This window comes from Cucurbita moschata, unplaced genomic scaffold (genome assembly GCF_002738365.1).
Source record: "Cucurbita moschata cultivar Rifu unplaced genomic scaffold, Cmos_1.0 Cmo_Scf00066, whole genome shotgun sequence".
Classification (NCBI taxonomy): domain Eukaryota; kingdom Viridiplantae; phylum Streptophyta; class Magnoliopsida; order Cucurbitales; family Cucurbitaceae; genus Cucurbita; species Cucurbita moschata.
The window spans coordinates 573,971-594,414 of NW_019268582.1; the positions used below are offsets into that span (position 1 = coordinate 573,971).

At 39.5% G+C, this 20,444-nt stretch overlaps 2 protein-coding genes across 3 annotated transcripts; both read right to left on the reverse strand.

The window, feature by feature from the left end:
- Nucleotides 1–8,843: 8,843 nt before the first annotated feature.
- Nucleotides 8,844–10,528, reverse strand: LOC111437809 (GATA transcription factor 16-like). The gene is made up of 3 exons (XM_023075902.1): nt 10,275–10,528; nt 10,072–10,176; nt 8,844–9,550 (listed from the first exon to the last, which is right to left on the reverse strand). The coding sequence occupies exons 1-3, from the start codon at nt 10,299–10,301 to the stop codon at nt 9,191–9,193; spliced, it is 492 nt and encodes a 163-aa protein (XP_022931670.1). The 5' UTR covers nt 10,302–10,528; the 3' UTR covers nt 8,844–9,190.
- A 1,167-nt stretch (nt 10,529–11,695) lies between these two features.
- Nucleotides 11,696–14,925, reverse strand: LOC111437808 (nucleolar protein 56-like). 2 transcript variants are annotated; one of them, XM_023075900.1, is made up of 8 exons: nt 14,606–14,925; nt 14,240–14,454; nt 13,973–14,130; nt 13,607–13,794; nt 13,271–13,523; nt 12,901–13,049; nt 12,644–12,778; nt 11,696–12,229 (listed from the first exon to the last, which is right to left on the reverse strand). In XM_023075900.1, the coding sequence occupies exons 1-8, from the start codon at nt 14,811–14,813 to the stop codon at nt 11,868–11,870; spliced, it is 1,668 nt and encodes a 555-aa protein (XP_022931668.1). In that variant the 5' UTR covers nt 14,814–14,925; the 3' UTR covers nt 11,696–11,867. The 2 variants fall into 2 exon arrangements, with proteins under 2 accessions (XP_022931668.1, XP_022931669.1); XM_023075901.1 differs by lacking the exon at nt 11,696–12,229 and adding an exon at nt 12,364–12,470 and having other exon boundaries at nt 12,529–12,778.
- Nucleotides 14,926–20,444: the final 5,519 nt, after the last annotated feature.

A 20,444-nucleotide genomic window follows, 5' to 3' on the forward strand; every position in this document is an offset into this window, starting at 1 on the left:
CTAGTTGTGATTTCTAAAAAAAATATAGGATAAAAGAAAATAAAGATTTAATATATACTTGTTGATCGGATCTATCGGATCTATCTTCGCGTAAATCTCCTATGAATCCCAATTCCCTAAAGGTCATTCTCTTTTTTTTTTTTTCTCAATTAAATCTTACTATTATTGATTTTATGTTTCTTTTTTACAGTAACTGTTACTTTCTGGCATAAGGATAGGTTCAAGAGAGATAATTGTGGGAATGGATGAGAGGTTAGCAGAGAGGAGTGGTGATATGGAAATCAACCCAACGGAAAGTATGGAACGGATTACCTTGATGATCAAGATCAAGAGTAAAGAAAACTCGTTTCGAAACTCGTGATTCGAATCACTCCACAAGAGGTTTGATCAATACCACTTGAATGACTCTACATGCAAGTTCTAAACACAAGAATTTGCAAAGAAAGTTTAGCTCTCAACAAAGCTAAAATAGAAATTCTATTCTTGATTCCAAAATCTGATGTCTAATCAAAGAAAAGAAGGCTTTATATAGCCTTTACAACCTTAACCTATGTCATACATAACTCCCAAATTAAATGGGCTAGTAAATGAGAAATACTCATACCCTCCATATTTAAATGGCTAGTTAAGGGTGGAATATAGTAACCTATGGGGGTTACAATATAACCTTAACTCCTATATTTAAAACTAGCTTAAATATGACAAACAAATAGTTAAACTATAATTAAATAATGCAAATAATAAAATGTGCTTATTAGTCATCCTTGGACTATTTGATAAATTCAGTGGAGTTCATTAAATGCAACTTAAAGTGCATTTAATTCATCTCTTTCTTGAACCTCAACTTTGCACAACATATAAGGGAGGTCTCCAGCGTCTTCTAGAATTTCCTTTGATGAGCTCACCATAGCTTGAATATAACTGTATAAAGTTTGTTGTAACTTCTTGGCTCTCGTCCTTGTAATTGGACCTTGAGGTATGGAAATTCCTTGGTCGTGGTTCATATCATTCTCCCCCTCTTGAGAAGGATTCGTCCTCGAATCCAAGCCATCACCTACATCAAAAGGGCTCAAATCAACAACATTAAAAGTTGCACTAACACCGTACTTACTTGGTAAATCAATTTTATAAGCATTGTCGTTGATGCGCTCAAGAACTTGAAAAGGTCCATCTCCTCGTGGTAAAAGCTTAGATTTTCTTTGAGTAGGAAATCTTTCTTTTCGGAAATGCACCCAAACCCAATCTCCTGGCTTGAAGATGACAATCTTACGTCCTTTATTAATTCGGGTGGCAACCTTGGAATTTTGTTTCTCAATTTGTTCTGTCACTTGCTTGTGCAGTTTATGAACAAACTCAACCTTGGCATTTGCATCAAAATTCACAAACTCTTTTGACGGTATGGGTAACAAGTCAATAAGGGTTAAAGGATTAAAGCCATAAACAATTTCAAAAGGTGTGCATTTAGTAGTGCTATGAACAACCCTATTATATGCAAATTCTATAAATGGCAAACAATCCTCCGAAGTCTTAAGATTCTTATCAATAATAGCCCTAAGCATAGCAGTCATGGTTCTGTTAACAACTTCAATTTGTCCATCCGTTTGAGGATGACAAGTAGTTGAATATACTAGCTTAGTTCCTAACTTACCCCATAAAACATGCCAAAAGTGGCTTAAAAATTTTACATCACGATCACTAACGATACTTTTAGGAATGCCATGCAATCGTACAACTTCCCTAAAGAACAGGTCTGCAATATGTTTTGCATCATCAGTTTTGTGACAAGGAATAAAATGAGCCATTTTACTAAATCGATCAACCACAACAAAAATGCTATCATAACCTTTCCTAGTCCTAGGTAAACCTAAAACAAAATCCATTGATATATCAATCCATGGACCATTAGGAACTGATAATGGGGAGTATAAACCATGTGGTTGAAGCCTAGACTTAGCTTGTTTACATGCTATGCAACGACCACAAACTTTATGAATATCATGTCTCATTTTAGGCCAAAAAAAATGTTCAGAGAGCATATCATAAGTTTTAGAAACTCCATGGTGTGCCATTAAACCACCTCCATGAGCTTCCCTCACAAGTAGCTCACGGATGGAACAAGATGGTATGCAAAGTTTGCCTTTTCGGAACAAAAATCCATCTAACAACAAGTAATTATCCACAATGAGTCCTTTTTCACAAGATTCAACAAAAGGAGCAAAGAACATGTCATGTTGATACAAATCCTTTATGTGTTCAAAACCCAACAACCTAGCATTCAAAGTATTGAGGAGGACATACCTTCGTGATAAAGCATCTGCTACAATGTTCTCCTTTCCTTGTTTATATTTTATGACATACGGGAATGTTTCAATAAATTCTAACCACTTAGCATGTCGTCTGTTGAGTTTATTTTATACTCTCAAATGCTTTAAACTTTCATGATCCGTATGAATAATGAACTCCTTAGGCCAAAGATAATGTTGCCAGGTTTGCAATGCACGAACCAAAGCATAAAGCTCTTTGTCATAAGTTGGATACCGCAAAGATGCACCAGTCAACTTCTCACTAAAGAACATTAAAGGTCTTTGATTTTGCATTAATACAGCACCTATCCCTACTCCACTAGCATCACATTCAATTTCAAAAGTAGACTCAAAATTAGGTAATGCAAGCAAGGGAGCAAAACTCAATTTTTCTTTCAAAGTATTAAAAGCAAGTTCTTGATCTTTTTCCCATATAAAGGATACATTTTTCTTAACAAGTTCATTCAAGGGTGAAGTAATTGTACTAAAATTTTTAATGAACCTACGGTAGAAACTTGCAAGACCATGAAAACTTCTTACCTCACTTACATTTTTCGGTGTAGGCCAATCTTTTATAGCCTTCACTTTCTCCTCATCAACCTCAACACCATTAGATGAAACTACAAACCCAAGAAAGTTTAACTTTTTCCATGCAAAAGCTACATTTCTTTAAATTTACGTACAAACATTCGTTTCTTAAAGTAGTCAAAACATTGCGTACATGGGTAATATGATCATCTAAAGATTTAGAGTAAACAAGGATGTCATCAAAATAAACAACCACAAACTTACCTAAGTATTCTCGTAAGACCTGATTCATTAGTCTCATGAATGTACTAGGTGCATTAGTTAATCCAAAAGGCATAACCAACCATTCATAAAGACCATACTTGGTTTTAAAAGCTGTTTTCCACTCATCCCCAATATGCATGCGAATTTGATGATAACCCGATTTTAAATCAATCTTAGTAAAAAGACTACATCCATGCAATTCATCAAGCATATCATCTAATCTGGGAATTGGATGCCTATACTTTATAGTTATCTTGTTTATAGCCCTACAATCAACACACATACGCCAAGAACCATCTTTCTTAGGTACAAGAATAACTGGAACAGAACAAGGACTCAAACTTTCACGTACATACCCTTTAGCAAGGAGTTCACTTACTTGCCTTTGTATCTCTTCAGCCTCTTTTGGATTAGTCCTATAAGCTGGTCGGTTTGGAATGGGCGCGCCAGGAATGAAGTCAATCTTGTGTTCAATCCCTCTAAGTGGTGGCAAACTACTAGGCATCTCCTCGGAAAATAAATGTTCAAACTCTTGCAAAAGCACAACAAAATCACTAGGCAAAGAAGGGTTAAGCATGTTAGTAAAGTAACAAGACCCCTTGCACATAAGTACAAGAATAGTCTGGTTAGAGAGCAAAACATTCCTAGCCTCACTTGATCTAACATACAAGCTTACTGATTTGGCTTTTCTCTCTTTTTTTTCTCTAGGCTGAGTGTTACTCTCTTGCTTTTCACTCAAGCTCTTTTTTTCACTTGATTCTTTTTCAATCTCTGCTTTTGCATCAGCCTCTTGCCTTTTCTTTTCAAGTTTGCAATGATCAATAAATACATCTTTTGGAGACAATGGGATAAGAGTAGTTTTTCTACCGTTGTGAGTAAAGGAGTATCGATTTGCATACCCATCATACATTACCCGACGATCAAATTGCCATGGCCTCCCCAGTAGTAAATCTCCAACATGCATGGATACAACATCACATAAAACATCATCAACATATTTTCCAATAGTAAAAGAAACAAGAGTTTGTTGAGTTACCCGTACTTCCCCACAATCATTCAACCATTGAAGCTTGTAGGGTCTTGGATGTGGTTGTGTCTTTAAATTATGTCTTTTGACCAGAATGGAACTCACAACATTGGTGCAACTACCGCTATCAATGACAACACTACAATGTACAGATTGAACAAGACACCGAGTTTGAAACAAGTTCTCCCTTTGGTCTAGGCCGTCCTCCTTAATGTGGGTGTTTAGAGCTCGTCGAGTAACCAAAGATATATGTGTAGGGTCCTCTTCACTAAACTCCTCACTCTCATCGGTTTCCTCATTTATGTCGTCATGTGCCTCGTCATCCGTAACAATTTCTCCCTCCTTGATGGTCATAATTCTTGCATTTGGGCAATCTCTACTATAGTGTCCTACCCCTTGACATCTCCAACACTTTAAATCCCTATTTCGAACATTAGACTTTTCGACTTTTTCTTTCCCTGTTCTAGAACTCTCCCCTTTCTCAAATTTAGCTTGAGGCTTCTCATTAATCTCTTGATTTCTATGCTTATAATCAATGTTCTTACTATCCTTTTTTCATGTAGAAGTAGAATTGGGAAAAGTTTTAGAAGAATACCGTTGAGACCTTCGTTGGATTTGCCTCTCGATCTTAATTGCAATGTGCAACAACTCCTCAATATTAGAATAAGGCTGTAAATCAGTCTTGTCTGCAATCTCTGTGTTTAACCCATTAAGAAACCGCGCCATGAGAGCCTCCATGTTCTCATCGAGTTCAAGTCGATCCATCAATGTATCCATCTCCTTGTAATAATCCTCCACAGATTTGCGTCCTTGTTTCAACGCTTGAAGCTTTTGCGTCATGTCCCGTTGAAAATATTGTGGAACAAAACGCTTCCTCATGGACTCTTTGAACTCGACCCATGAATCAATTGGTGCTTCAAGATTTCTTCTCCTACTTGACATCAATTTATCCCACCAAATTTGAGCATATTGTTTGAATTGAGCAATGCATAACAGTACCTTCTTTTCATCACTAAAATTATGACAGTTGAACACCGACTCCACCGTTTTCTCCCATTGAAGGTACTCCTCTGGATCGGTTTTGCCATAAAACTTGGAAAGTTTTAATTTGATGCTCCCCACGTTACGATCAATTCTATCATCATAAGGAACTCGTTGTAAATTATGATACCTTCTTCCATGGTCTCTCCCTCGCATCAAGCCAGGACCAACCGCATGTGGATTATCCTCGTGGTGATCAGAATTGTCGCCTTCATATGAATCGGTTGAGGGCGTAGGTTGTGGAATCCTCTGTCGTGCTTGATTTTGAATCTCCAATCTTCCTATTCGATCAGTCAACTCTTCTATTCCTCGAATTAGTCTTTCCATGGTTCGTTGTTGTGCTTCTCTCAATCGTGCATCAGTAATGTTAGTATTGTCGTCTGGATTTTCCATGCTACAAAAGAAAGGTAAAAGAAAAAAAAGGACCTCACAAGCGCTCCCTCACGTGTATTCACTCGTAAATGTAGTTCACTCGTGTTTAGCACTCAACACTCGAAGCAATGTGTCACTCCCTTACAAACTCACCCTCACAATTGAGCACACACAAATCACACTCCAAAAAAAAACAAATTGGGATGTGAGACAAGCTATGTTATAGAGCTAAGTGCAATTCAAGGTGAATAGACAGCACACTCAACACATAAACAAGGGTATTGAAGGAGCAATCCGAATAACGACAAAGAAACGAATTAAAGAAAGAAAATGATTAAGGACTAATTTAGACGTAGTAACATATGAGAGTTACATATAGTAATCAAGAGGAAAAAAGAAAGACATTTAACAATCATATGCTTTCTTTATTTCAATGGTTTTTTTTTTTCTTCTGATTGGCAAAATCTAAACAATTTACCAACAAGAAAATTGATTTAGAAGATCTTAAAGAAGAACAATGTGTTGATAAGATCCAGATCTAACACTTTAAAGAACATAAGAATTTTTTTTTTTTTTTGTTATATATTTTTGTGATAGAACATGAACATTCTACACAAACTGAGAAAAAAAAATTATAAGAAAATTAAAAGAGATAAGCGCAATGAAACATATATCCGATCTTGAGCCTAAAGCTCTGATACCAAAATGATATGGAAATCAACCCAAGGGAAAGTATGGAACGGATTACCTTGATGATCAAGATCAAGAGTAAAGAAAACTCGTTTCTAAACTTGTGATTCGAATCACTCCACAAGAGGTTTGATCAATACCACTTGAATGACTCTACATGCAAGTTCTAAACACAAGAATTTGCAAAGAAAGTTTAGCTCTCAACAAAGCTAAAATAGAAATTCTATTCTTAATTCCAAAATCTGATGTCTAATCAAAGAAAAGAAGGCTTTATATAGCCTTTACAACCTTAACCTATGTCATACATAACTCCCAAATTAAATGGGCTAGTAAATGAGAAATACCCATACCCTCCATATTTAAATGGCTAGTTAATGGTGGAATATAGTAACCTATGTGGGTTACAATATAACCTGAACTCCTATATTTAAAACTAGCTTAAATATGACAAACAAATAGTTAAACTATAATTAAATAATGCAAATAATAAAATGTGCTTATTAGTCATCTTTGGACTATTTGATAAATTTAGCGGAGTTCATTAAATGCAACTTAAAGTGCATTTAATTCATCTCTTTCTTGAACCTCAACTTTGCACAACATATAAGGGAGGTCTCCAGCGTCTTCTAGAATTTCCTTTGATGAGCTCACCATAGCTTGAATATAACTGTATAAAGTTTGTTGTAGCTTCTTGGCTCTCGTCCTTGTAATTGGACCTTGAGGTATGGAAATTCCTTGGTCGTGGTTCATATCAAGTGGGGAAAGGTTTTTTTTTTTTTTTTTTTTTAATTAATTTATTATTATTATTATTTTAACTATTTTTATAATTATTTTTATTAGTTTATTTCTCTATTTATTTTTGGGCTATTACTATTACGAACTCCTTTGCCACCACGTATGCCGTCACGACCTCTACTTTCATTGTTGTGGCAGTCATGTTTATTTGTACCTGAAAAATGAAGAATCAACTGCATCTTCCCATTTGGTCCGTGTGAGCCACTCCTCATGTGTCAGTAAGAGATGTTTCTCTTCCTCTCTATCATCGTAGCCATGAAGTATCTCCTATAGACCTTGAAACAACCAACAACCTCCTCAACTGACATGTTATTAAGGCCGACAAACTGCCCAATGGAGATAACAATATGCATGAATCTCGAGGGGGACAACTCGAAGAAACTTCTTGACGATGAACATCTCCTCCACCTAGTCGCCTAATGAATGAATATTGTGACGGTCGTCGTCAACTTCATGGCAAAGTCGTTTATTGACTCACCGTCCTTCGTGTAAATAGTCTCGAACTGAATCTTCAAGATCTGCACCTTTGCTTCCTTGATACATTCTATACCCACATGCAATGTTAGTAGCATCTTCCATGCTGCCTTTGCTCAGTCCTTCTCTGCCAACATGAGAAGGACGTCTTCTAGGACTTCTTAGTAAATGGCAGCAAGAGTCATCCTATCTTTATCCTCCTCAACGTTACCATGCCCGATGGCGTCCCACCTGCCTTGTGCCTACAAGTTAACACGCATATTTATTGACCATGTTGCCTAATTACTCTCATGAATAGCAAGTGCTAGAGTGTTACACTCCCCTTCTTTCTGCTCTTTATCATCGTCATATTTCCTTCAGCGACTTTGTGTAATGGCGACACTTGTTTCGACATCCTAGCTCTTATACCAAATGTTCGACGTACCCCATAATCATAATATACCCAAACAAACAAAATGAATCACAAAAAACAACTTGAAGAGAGAATTTCTTGGAATAAGGAAAGAACTAACAAGTTTACTGAACTTTCTCCTCAATTTAAAAACCTCTTGCAATCTTATTCAGTCTTTATCTTCCTAAGTAGGTCACTAACGCAGATTCAATCTTTATCTTCCTAAGTAGGTCACTAATGCGTTAGCCGTTAGTAACTTCTTCTACCAAGTTTATTGGCTCACAAACAACAGCAACGACACCAATGTTTCTCTAATACATTTCTCGATAGATTATGTTAATCACTCTAAACAACCAAAAATCAAATTAACCATAGCCCACGTAGATCGAATCTCCAAATTAAAACATATTTTAACATGATTCAAACCATCGACATTTAAGAACGTCTTGGGTAAATAATCATTTGATTTTAAATAGTTTTATTTTTTCAAGTTGGTAAACAACATAAGTGGCTTTATACTACTAAAATGCCTTAGTCCCAGATTGGAAAAGATGTCGGTTGGATGGATGATGAAAGCCGCCCGTAGACTAATTTAGGGAATGAATACTCTCTCCATTGAAATAAGGCCTTTTTGGAAAAGCCCAAAGCAAAGTCACGAGAGCTTATGCTCAAAGTGGACAATATCATACCATTGTGGAGAGTCGTATTTATCTAACATGGTATCAGAGTCATGCCTTAAACTTAGTTGTGCTAATAGATCGGTAAATCCCTAAATGTTGAACAAAGAACTCCAAAAGAAAAGGAGTCGAGCCTCGATTAAGGAGAGGCGTACTTTGTTCGAGGAGAAGTGTTGGATCGATTAAGGAGAGCCAAGTGACAATATCGTACCATTGTGGAGAGTCGTGTTCGTCTAACCATGCCAATGTGTTAAGAATGAAATTAGATGTATTCATGAAAGTACAAAGGTTAATACGAGTAATCTATGATTGAAAGCTTGAAAACAATACCTGTGGTTCTTCAAGATCAACATATATTTACAGACATGAACTAAAGAACAGAAGGATACTACAACTGCACAAAATATGATCTTGAATTTCCTAATAATCTCCGTTCTTGATTTTCCTAGAACTATCCTTTTGAAAACAAACCCAATTCCTACTATTTTGGGTTTCTTCCATCTCATTAATTTAGAGATTCATCCAAAAGAAAGTGACAAACTAGCACAGGTAATGAGGTGCTGCTGTTGTTGGTGTAATTAGTATTTGTTAGAACTCTTCTACTTCTATACCTTCTTCCTCCTCTTCCTCAGGCGAACACAGAACCACAAGACAGCGCCATTAACAGCACCGCCGCCTGCTCCTCCTCCCCAAGCTTCCCCTGTTTCTGAACCGATGACGCATTCTGCACCACCACCACCTCCTCCCTGAAGGGCATCATCACCCTCATCCTCAATGACCTACATTCCCCCAAATCCTCCTCCCCATCTCCACTACCGCCACCGCTGGTGGTGGTATTGATGGCCGTTGTGCCACTGGAAGAAGAAGTGGTGGCTGACACTGCCCCCATCGCGGTGGAGCTATTAGGTCTCTCCTTCTTCCTCACATATCCTCTGTTTGTGGATATTCTTCTCTTTCTAAACCTGATCCCACATGCGTTACACAGTGACTGCAAAAATCCCATATAGGGGAACAGAGGTTTTTCTTTTTGAGTTTTTCATTCTTTAGAAGCTAAATACGAGGAATAAGTAGAAAAAAAACTAGAGAGAACTATGAATGTATTGATGAGAAAATAGATGAACATTAAGAACAGTTGCGGAAATGGGTAGATAGGTTTGATAGATAGTGGAGAAACCCAATACAAATAGAACCAAAGACGGACATGAATCCATATCAGAAGCTAAAAATCAAACAAACCATGAATCTGAAACAGAACAGAGTAGAAATGAAACAAAATGGTGGAAGAAGAACAGGTACATGAACAGAGTAGAAACCCAGTTTCAAGAATTAAGAAGAACATAACCAGAAACAGAACAGAAAGCTAAAACGATATTGGATACGAAAAAAAAAAACCCAGAAGAAATGAATAATCAGAAAGAAACCATGAATCTGACATACTAAGAAGAAGCTGAAGATGAAACAGAAGATGAAAACAGAGGGAAAAAGAAGAAAAAGGGCGATAAGAGAGACCTTAGGACCAGCAGGGCCTCCACGCCACAAAGGAGTCTTGGTAGTGTTGCAATCAACACAGCATTTGTTGGTCTGGTCCTGGAGTTGGGTCCTCAGCAACAGCCCCTGAAGAAGAGAAGTGGAATTAATGTAATGATTGCTCCCTCAGTTGTGGAAAACAGAGAAGAGGGGATTAGATTAGTATGAAGCGCTGTGAAACCAACCTTTTGTGTGACCTCCATCATACCCATTTGGAGGTATTGCGAGGAAAAGTGAAGATGATCATTAGTGAGTGGAAAAAGAGAAGAGGGAGAGGGAGAGGAACCGACAGAGGAAGAGAGGGAGAGAGAAGGGATAAGAAAAGGGATAAGAAAAGGGAGGAAAAACCCTAGACGGCATTGCCAGAACCCTAAACCCACAAATAAACGCCCAAACAAATGGGGTTTAAGGAACACCAGGAGCTGAGTCCTTCTTCTTTGGTGACACGATACCCCCTCTCTATTTTTCACTCTCTCCACGTCTCTCTCTCTCTCTCTCTCTTTCTCTCTCTTCTAAAGATATTTTTTACTCTGCAACTTTGCTAAAATATTTTTTTACAAAATATATATTATTTTGTATTATTCTTTTCGAGAGAAGTGTACCGTACTTATCTACCCATGGTTCGTAGATGATACTACGAGATAGTTATCTTCTAGATTAGAAAATGGGCTAGTGCATGCTCACGCTTTCCAAGAGATATATAACACGTATGAAAAGAATGATTCAATGAGATGATATACATTATACTTTTTTGCATATCATGACATAAAGTTTCTATGAGACGTTTGTATATTTTCGTGCTATTTCACTCATTCATACTTATCATACATGACATTAATGAAATCTCACCAAACATAATGGGACGGTAATAACATAGCAACCATGAAACAACAAATTGAAAATACATGCCTCACAACAATTTATTAGTGTTAATATATCATCACTAGTTCGATAGTCAAGCCTAATAATTGTATAAATCCAAAATATCATCACTAGTCTAATAGGGTCAATTGTATGAGCCCAAAATATCATCACTAGCCCAATAGAGTCACATCCAATAATCGTACGAGGAACCTCATTTATATTTATGATTGAAGTATTTTAGAATAAAGATAACGAGATAGTGTAAGGAAGAGATCTACATATTTTAGGAAAGACCTAGACGGATTAATTTAGATTTGTTAGACCTAGATTGAAATACCCCTCTACCTACCTATAAATACCCTTCTCCGCCCCTTGACCTCAAGAAATACAAAGAGGTTACCCTACCTAGGTTATCATCCCCCAGAACTACTTACCCTACCTAAGTTATCATCCTACAAGAAATACGAAGTACCAGTATTCTTATCATCCCACAAGAAATACAAAGTACTAGTATTCTACAAAGTGTGTTGTAATCTCTAATCTCTTATCGATTGGTGTAATATAAAGAGCATACCCTTTATACAGGTATGAAGACTTTTTCGTAAGAGACAAGTTTTAAAGACCTAGAGTGACTCATGGATTGCGAAAATCAGTCGGTTGATGAGATTGTTGCATAATTAGTGTATAAGAAGCTAGCTTTTAGGTGAATATGTTAGATGAGAAGTGCATGGAGAAATAGAAATAAAGGGAACTCATCTTGTAAGATAATCTTTTATACTAAAGATAAACAACAGCTCAATCAATCAAACAAATTTAAGAGAAGAATACAATAATTTCATCCATTCATAAGGGAAGGGCCAAACCAAACTGTGGATCGAACATCAAAAAGAGCCACAGCCACATTTCATAACAACCTATTCATCATCATCATCTTCTTCTTCTTCCCTTCTCAACTTTTTCTTCTTTTTCTTCTTACCATCTTCTACATGATCCACCACCACCACCACCTTTTCCTCCTTGCTCTTCTTTTTCTTCTTCTTCTTCTTCCCTGCTTCTTCCTCTCCCTTTACTCCATTTATGTCTTCTGAACCCTCCTCCTCTGTTTTCCTATCCAACTTTCGCTTCTCCTTCTTTTTCTTCTTTTCCGATTTCACATCCTCCCCAACATCACTGTTCTCACCCGCTACCTCACCGTTCGCATTGCCTTTCGATTTCTTTTTCTTGTTCTTTTTCCCTGAGGCTTCACTTGGCACTTCTTCTATATCCATATCAGTTGCTGCCACAATATTTTTCATCAGTGTCAAGTGCTCAAAACATCAACCATACCCAAAACATACAAACATAGGTAAGGTAGGTAGGTATATATCATGGAAGATAAATATTCCCTTCCATCAACTGTTAGTCACATCGTTATCACATAAAAAATAACGAAGGATCCATTTTAAAAACATGTGGAATTCACCAATGTTCATGAATTATTATAAAAGAAAAAGTCATAGTGTGAACAAGGTAGTACTCCTACTTCTCCACAACTCCAGCATCTTCCAGAAATAAAAGTGATAGAAAGAAACATTTAAGCATGAAAAACTATGGTTGCAGAGCCACACTATCTCAAACAAATATTGACCATTCTTAAGGTGAACAGTCACAATCATAGCATTATATATACCTTTGTTAGCATTATATATACCTTTGTTATCTGCACTTTCAATTGCATCCTTCATAACATCTATGTTTTTACGAGGTGCGATTCCCTTGTCATAAAAGTCCAGGCGCTCTTCAACTTGCTCACGAAGTTTTTCCCCAAAGGTTGTGGTACTCTTCTCTAAATGGCAATACAAGATTATAAATCAGACCCAGCAACTGGTAGCCATAACTTATTATAGAAAATAGTCCACTGTATTATGCAGAAAACTACACAACAAAGGTTGGTTACACAGTAATTACCTGCGAAGCAATCAATCCGTGATGCAATTGAACATTTGTTAGCAAGATAACGAGCCATTCGGCCTTTGTTCCGTGCAGACGCTCGCCCAATGAAAGAAGAATGGAAGATCAGACCATATTTAGGGGTGTTTCCCTTTGTTTTCAAAGCCCTGAATAGAAAAAAAAAATGTATTTATTGGACCAGCATTTTATTAAACAAATCTCAACTAGTAATAATACTTTACTTTCATGGCATGAATATACTTAAGAATTAAGTGGCTACATTTCTATAGTTTTACTAATAAAATATTTAAAAATTAGAACCCATGGCATTATGATCTTAAAGAGGAAATGATGCTTACACTATTTCAAAACAGAGGAAGACACAAACCTGAAGAGTGCTTTCTCGGCACCAAGAATCTGAAGGGTGGAAGAAGGGCACTTGGCCAAATTCGTGAGACTACCGGCATGAGAAATCAAACGGGCCCCAACAACTTCACCAATCAAAGAGGCCAAATTGGGAGCAATATCATTCATTTTAGAAACTAGGTAATCAAATAGCTTCTTCCTGTATTCAGATAGATCCATCACCCTCTGTGCAAATTGCTGAACATTGATCAAGTCAATTGGAGACAAATCTTGGCCTGCAGTATATAGACAATTACCAAATCAAGTATCGGAAAAACAACAAAAATTGAAGGAAAATGAAATGAACCCAGAGATATACCCATGGAGGCTTTGGCTGCTTCAACAATCTCCTTTGCTTTATCTTCATCACCAATAATGTCAATCAAACCAGGGATTTTATCTTCTGCCAACTTCGATTTGTCCTCGATGAATTTAGAAACTTTGGCATAAAGATAATTGTCACTCACAATCTTCACCAACTCAGGGAAATGCCATGAATACCACTCTCTGCAGCATAAAAGTAAACATGAAGTAATTGATGACGAAGACTCGTGATTTCCCAGAGAAACAAAGATCGTAAAAATAGCATCCAAAATCACCATCTTGAAAGAGAGAAACAAAAGTAAGCTTTTCTCCAGATTTTAAAGCTTCCTCAAAAACTGATGCTGCTAGTTTATTAAAATACCTGACTCTCATGGAGAAGGAATTAATGTCCTTGTCTAGAGTGTCAAGAAGGAAGATTGCTTGAATCACCATGTTATCAACACGATTAACATTGAACTTGACCTTTGCTCGACTGTAACTGTGTCCGAGACCAAGCTGGGCCTTCTCCAAATCTGCTGACTGTAGATACAAAAAAACGGTTAGAGGAAAAAAAGTAATTCGACTGTAGATACAAATCAATACTGCAAGAAACCAAAGTGAAATAGTAGGAGCAGCCGAGCAGGCAAACCTTGAGGTCCTTTATGAATTTGTCGAAGTGTAGACGCACACCCCGAAGCAGCTCCAAAACAAACTCATTACTTTGACATGGGATTTTAGTTTCTTCAAAGATATTCGACCCAATTTTGGGTTCAGCTAGTCCCAAAACGAACTTGGCCTTCTTAGCTTCCTTAACTTTCGGAAGATTAATTTCCAGAAAACTCCTCAACTCATCAGTCATAAGCCCTGCCATTTACCAATACATTATTTGCAACGGAAACTGAAAAGATTCAACGTGGTATACGAAGAACCAATAATACAATTGATTCGAGGAAACGATTGAAACCGAAAATCAAACGACTGCATGGTAGATTGAGTCGATGAGGGAGTTATTTACCTTCGGAGACCGAGTTGCATTGCTTAAGCGCATCGAGAGCGGACTCGAATGGGTGGAATGCGGCAAGTTTGACGACCTTGCCGAAGCGGTTGAGGTCGGAGACGGAGCTCCGAACAGCTTCAGTGTTCTGGCCAATTTCGTCGAGGCCATGGGCATGAAAGAGAGCATAACCAGAAGCAGATTCATATAGAAGATACGTGGACGCCATGGGAAGAAAACCAGAGGTACACTAAAGAAGTTGACTGAAGGCGTCAGCTGCCGGAGTTGAGATGAGATGAGAGAAAGCGACGGTGTAGGGTTTAGGGTTTAGGGTTTTTGGGATGGGGATGAAAGCTTTTTACTGGATTCTAATCGGAGTTCATTTTGTTGGGCTGGGCTTCGAGCCCAAATGGGCCTGCAAATGGGCCTGAATTAATTCAAATATAAATATGTTTTCATGTAGGTTCTAATTTTAATTGTATCGGAACCAAAAAAAAAAAAAAAATGATGGTCATCGGCAGAGCCCAAAACTTCGGCGAACGCCCGAGTTTTCGCTCGCACACGACCCACAAAGGGCGGCCGAGGGCTGGGATGCCACAAATCGCATCCCCGACCTTCAGCCACCCTGAAAGCACCTGCAAAGAAACGAAAACGGCAAGGAAAAAGGAGAGAGAACAGAAAACCGACGGAACTCCGGCGAAGCCCAACCGTACGAATCGACGTCGAAAACTCCCATTTCACACCACAAAGGTAATCCCAGAACCCTTTACACACATCAGGAGTAGGTTTTAGACGAATCCCGTACGCTGAACACCGTCGGCAAGGAAGACGGAACGGCGGACTTTCGAGCTTCTCTAGATCCGGGAGTGCGAGGCCCTTACCAACGAAATCTGTACTAAAAACGGGTTAGGGTGAAGGATAAGCTCGGGAACGAGGGAAAAAAAGAGGAAAAAGGGACGTCGGGACGACGTTGTCGAGGAGAGAGAGAGACTGCTGGAAAATTGCGCAGGAGTCGGGCGAAGAGGACGAAGTCCGACCCAAGATCCAGATCCGAAAACCCAAACCGAACCCCGTCCCTTCGGTCGACCCAGAACCCACGTTACCCGCAGCCCAAACACCCGGCCTTCACCCGCGAGCCGACCCATCACCCCGCGGCCCGTCACCCGCGAGCCGGCCCATCACCGCGCGGCCCGTCACCCGCGTTCGGCCCGAGACCCGCAAGCGACCCGTTAACCCGCGCCTCAACCCGAGACGCCTGCACACGCGTCGCCCTCTGATTGTGCCACGTGTCACGTCTGCAGTGCGGCTCCTCTCGGCTCAGGCAGCTTCATCGGCTTGGCGGCGACTCCTCGGCTCCAGCGGCTTATTCGGCTCGGGATACCTATTTCCAGCCCGTTTGACACCGTTCCGACCCACCCGGACCTGGTTTCGGCCCTGTTTAAGGTAAAAGGGAACATGTTAAGGTCGTATTTCACAAATTCCAGTTGGAAATTTATTATTATTTGTGGAATACTGACGGAAGTGACTCATGAACCAATAGGAACCAACCACCAACGGAAGTGTAGAACGTCCACGAGGAGCTAGGAGCTTACGTTATATTATAGGGAGTACTTCGGCTAAGGCCTACCAAGTAAGTGGCTCACCTGTTGTAGGTTACGCATTAATTGCTGTATGTTGGCATGTGTCCGTGGTTATGCATGTGCCATTAAATTGTTTGCTAGCTTAATATGCTTAAGTACGAAATCATGTGAATGTGAATGTATGTTATTTATGCTGCTTATTGGATGTGATATGAATGCATGTGACGATGTGTGACCCGTGTACGATTATGGCTTGTTGTATGAGTATGGGAATGTGATTGAATGAATTGCATGACATGGAATACGGTAAATTGCATGATACATAACCCCGCTAGGAATATGTATGATATGTAACGAAATGAGAATGAGAATGACATGTAAGCATGAAAACGTGAGGCGGGGTTATGCTCATTAAATGATGACTGTAGGACTAGTGGGACCTCATGCATATTGTGTGTTCATGCATTTGGGGGGATACCCCTATCCCATCACGAGGGTACGGACGCGTACATCCATATGGCAGGACAACGATCGTTATGCTCTGCATAGCGCTGCCGTGACGGTTTTAGTTTTAACGGGTCCCGGTGGGCCCCCAGAGCATGCCCACCGGCTAGGGACAGTGGCCCAGCGGTGTGCAAACTAGCTGGTGAGCCCATACTCGCACGTATGGGCTGCGTGTAGAGTATATGGTACACGTCCATGATTACCTATTAGGACTACACCGTTGGGAAAACGAAATGAAACGAAACGAAACGGAACGATAGGTCCCATCATTTCATTGCATGTGTTTGTCGCATAACCCCGATAGGGGGATCACTTACTGAGTATTCTAGAAATACTCAAGCCTCGTGCAACTTTACTTTTGCAGATAAGGGCAAGGCACCCATGTGACAACGACGACGGCATCAGACACCTCAGGGTCGTGGCACATGCATAGGGTAGTTGGTTGTTTTTTTTTTCATTTCTAGTATAGGTTAGAATGGGATGAAATGTATTTGCATAATAAACCTTAGGGTAGAATAAACTATTCATTCTTGGTTTTGTTGCTTTTTCCTTTCTTTCAATAATGTTTCCCTTTTTCCCTTGTAATCTTTGTTTTTGAGGTAATAAAAAGGCGAGTGCGAACAACATTTATGAACAGGGTCCATTAAATGTATATTCTGCATTTCAAAGTATGGTAATGACCTTAGATTAAATAGGTAAAATATTAGAGTCGTTACATTAATTATATATAATACTTCTTACATGCAGTCTAGGCATAGACGTATGCATATAAATCCATTAGATAACTATCATTCTTATAAACCTAAGCTTGTCAATAGACTTCTCCACTCTCACGCAGCTAAAACCAACACAAAAAAAAATAGAATATGAAATAATATATCATAGGTACGTGTTCGTATAGTACACGAGTGGATAAGTAAATCTATAAACATATGAACACAACATATGCATGATGTCTCGTATATAAAATCATAGTTTAGTGAGATTTCTGTGCATAATTTTACTTAAATTCAGTAATGTGCTCACATTGGTTGGGGAGGATAACAAACCACCATTTATAAGGGTGTGGAAACCTTCCTCTAGTAGAAGCATTTTAAAGCCTTGAGGGGAAGCCCGAAAGGGAAAGCCCAAAGAGGACAATATCTAGTAACGGTGGATCTGAGATATTACAAATGGTATTAGATCCAGATACCGAATGATGTGTCAGCCTTCTCGCTGTTCCCCGAAGCGGGATAGACATGAGGCGGTGTGCCAGTAAGGACGCTGGGCCCTAAAGGGGGTGGACTTGGGGGCGGTCCCACATCGATTGGAGGAAGAAAAGAGTGCCAGCGAGGACGCTGTGCCCCGAAGAGGGGGTGGATTGTGATGTCCCACATTAGTTGGGGAGGAGAACAAACCACATTTATAAGGGTGTGGAAACCTTCCCCTAGTATTTTAAAGCCTTGAGGGAAAGCCCAAAGAGGACAATATCGACTAGCGTGGATCTGGGGCGTTACAAATTCCTTGCCAATCAAATAGCATTTTCATGGTATTTAAAGCATGCTTTATAATATGATTCAGCATATGTCGTGTTAGTCTTGCATCAATAAACTTCATTGAACCTATCTCGTAAACATTTCAATAATAAATTTATTTACAACTCAAGCTCGACTTTAGGCTTGGATCATGTCTGGTGCTTTTCCTTGACATTGGCTGCTCTACTAACGTGTGTGGGCGAATCGAGTCTTGGAGTTCAAGGCGTGCATGTGGGCTGACATGTGTGTTGAGGCTTGGGCCTAATAAGCTCACATGGGGTGCTCCAACTTCTGGGTTTGGGATTTGGATGGATTGTGAGTTGGATTCGACCCAAAACCATCACTTATGTTGTGACCTTCATACGGTGACAAGCGGGTGGCACTCATCTGGCCACATGAGTGCAAAATAGAAGAGTGTCATGATGTGACCGAAGAGAATGGTGCATCATCTAACACACCAAATAGATGTGCATTGAAGTCAAGCGAGACATAAGCAAGATGGAGGCAATGATATCGACATGAGGGACAAAAATAGACTTGATAAAGGGTCGGGTAAGGTCTAAGCCTTACACTTGAAATTTAAAGTTAGAAAGGAGTTCGGGCATGCAACTCTAGAGTTAAGTCCGTCTATATAAAAGATGGAAGCTCACCAAAATTGGTGTCAATCAGACACTAGATGGAGGCTCCACCACAATGTATGACCATTTGCCAAAATGATGTCTACACCTGCCTATTGGAAATGTCTCATAATATACCTTAGAGAGTGGCATGCTTATAAATTTGTCACAATCCCATGGTGTCACATGCCTCTCCCCAAGATTGTGAGCGGCGATCAAATATATAGACTTGTGTGCACCCAAAGAGTGGATTAATTCGAGGAGTAGGTCTTAGACATCCTGGAAACAAGAGACAAGTTTTAAACTACTTAGAGGCCTAAGAATCTAGTAGACTCTACGTCATACAAGAAAGACAAAGGTAGCCTATATGTTGCTGACCGTGTGTAAGAATGGTGCCATCAGGGTCTCCACTACCCTATCCACTCTAGTACCAGTACTGTAATGGTCCAAGTCCATCGTTAACAGATATTGTTCGCTTCGGTCCATTAGCCTCATGATTTTAAAACACGTGTGAGGGAGAGGTTTCCACATCCTTATAAAGAATGTTTCGTTTCCCTCTCCGACTAATGTGGGATCTCATAATCCACTCCCTTTTGGGGCTCAACATCCTCACTAGCACTCGTTCTCCTCTCCAATCGATGTGGGATCTCACAATCCACCCCCTTTCGAGGCTCAGCATCCTCGTTGGCACTCGTTCCCCCTCTCCAATCGATGTGGGATCTCACAATACACCTCCCTTCGGGGTTCATCATCCTCGCTAGCACACCGCTTGATAACTAGCTTTGATACCATTTGTAATGGTCCAAGCCCACTGCTAGCAGATATTGTCCGCTTCGGCTCATTAGCCTCACAATTTTAAAATGGGTTTGCTAGGGCTTGTTAGCCTCATAGTTTTAAAATGCGTATGTTAGGGCTCGTTAGCCTCACAGTTTTAAAATGTGTCTGTTAGGGAGAGGTTTTCACACTCTTATAAAGAATGCTTCATTCCCATCTCCACCCAATGTGGGATCTCACAAGTAGCAGATAGGTATAGACCTGTTAGGGTAGTGCATCAAGGCGACTAGGCAACTAATTTTGTGGAAGAACAACAACAATAAACCCATCCTAATAGGGAGGCTTGGAGCCACACACAATTTGACTCAGTAGTTGGCAAGCACAGGGGGTCACTCCCCAACTTTAGGTGACTATATGGTCTAGTGAAAAGGGCTCTTTAGCTAACCTTCTATAGAAAATGAGCAAACTAGCACACACCATACTATCCCCACTAAAGAGAGAGAGTTCTACGAGGTAGCACCTTGATCGAGGACACTGGCTTCACATTGCATAGACAAAGCAAGCTACCTAAGTCTAAGAACAGAAAAGTAAGTTGACCTTAGAGATTAGATTTGTTACCTAGAAGACCTGTGTGCCAGAAATTAGTGAACCACCTCCTTCATGCCCAAAGTGGATCCGTGACAAAGTATTGCTCGAAACCTCGAGCACCCTAGATGCTCAACCCCGCGAGTACCTAATAGGTCAAGGATGCGATGAGAACCTACAAGTAGATTGTTTACTGAGTATTTTTATAATAACCCATGCTCAGGATTCAGATTTAGCACCTAATCGCCCTAAAATTTTTCTATGACATAGTCATGTTACCTACTTG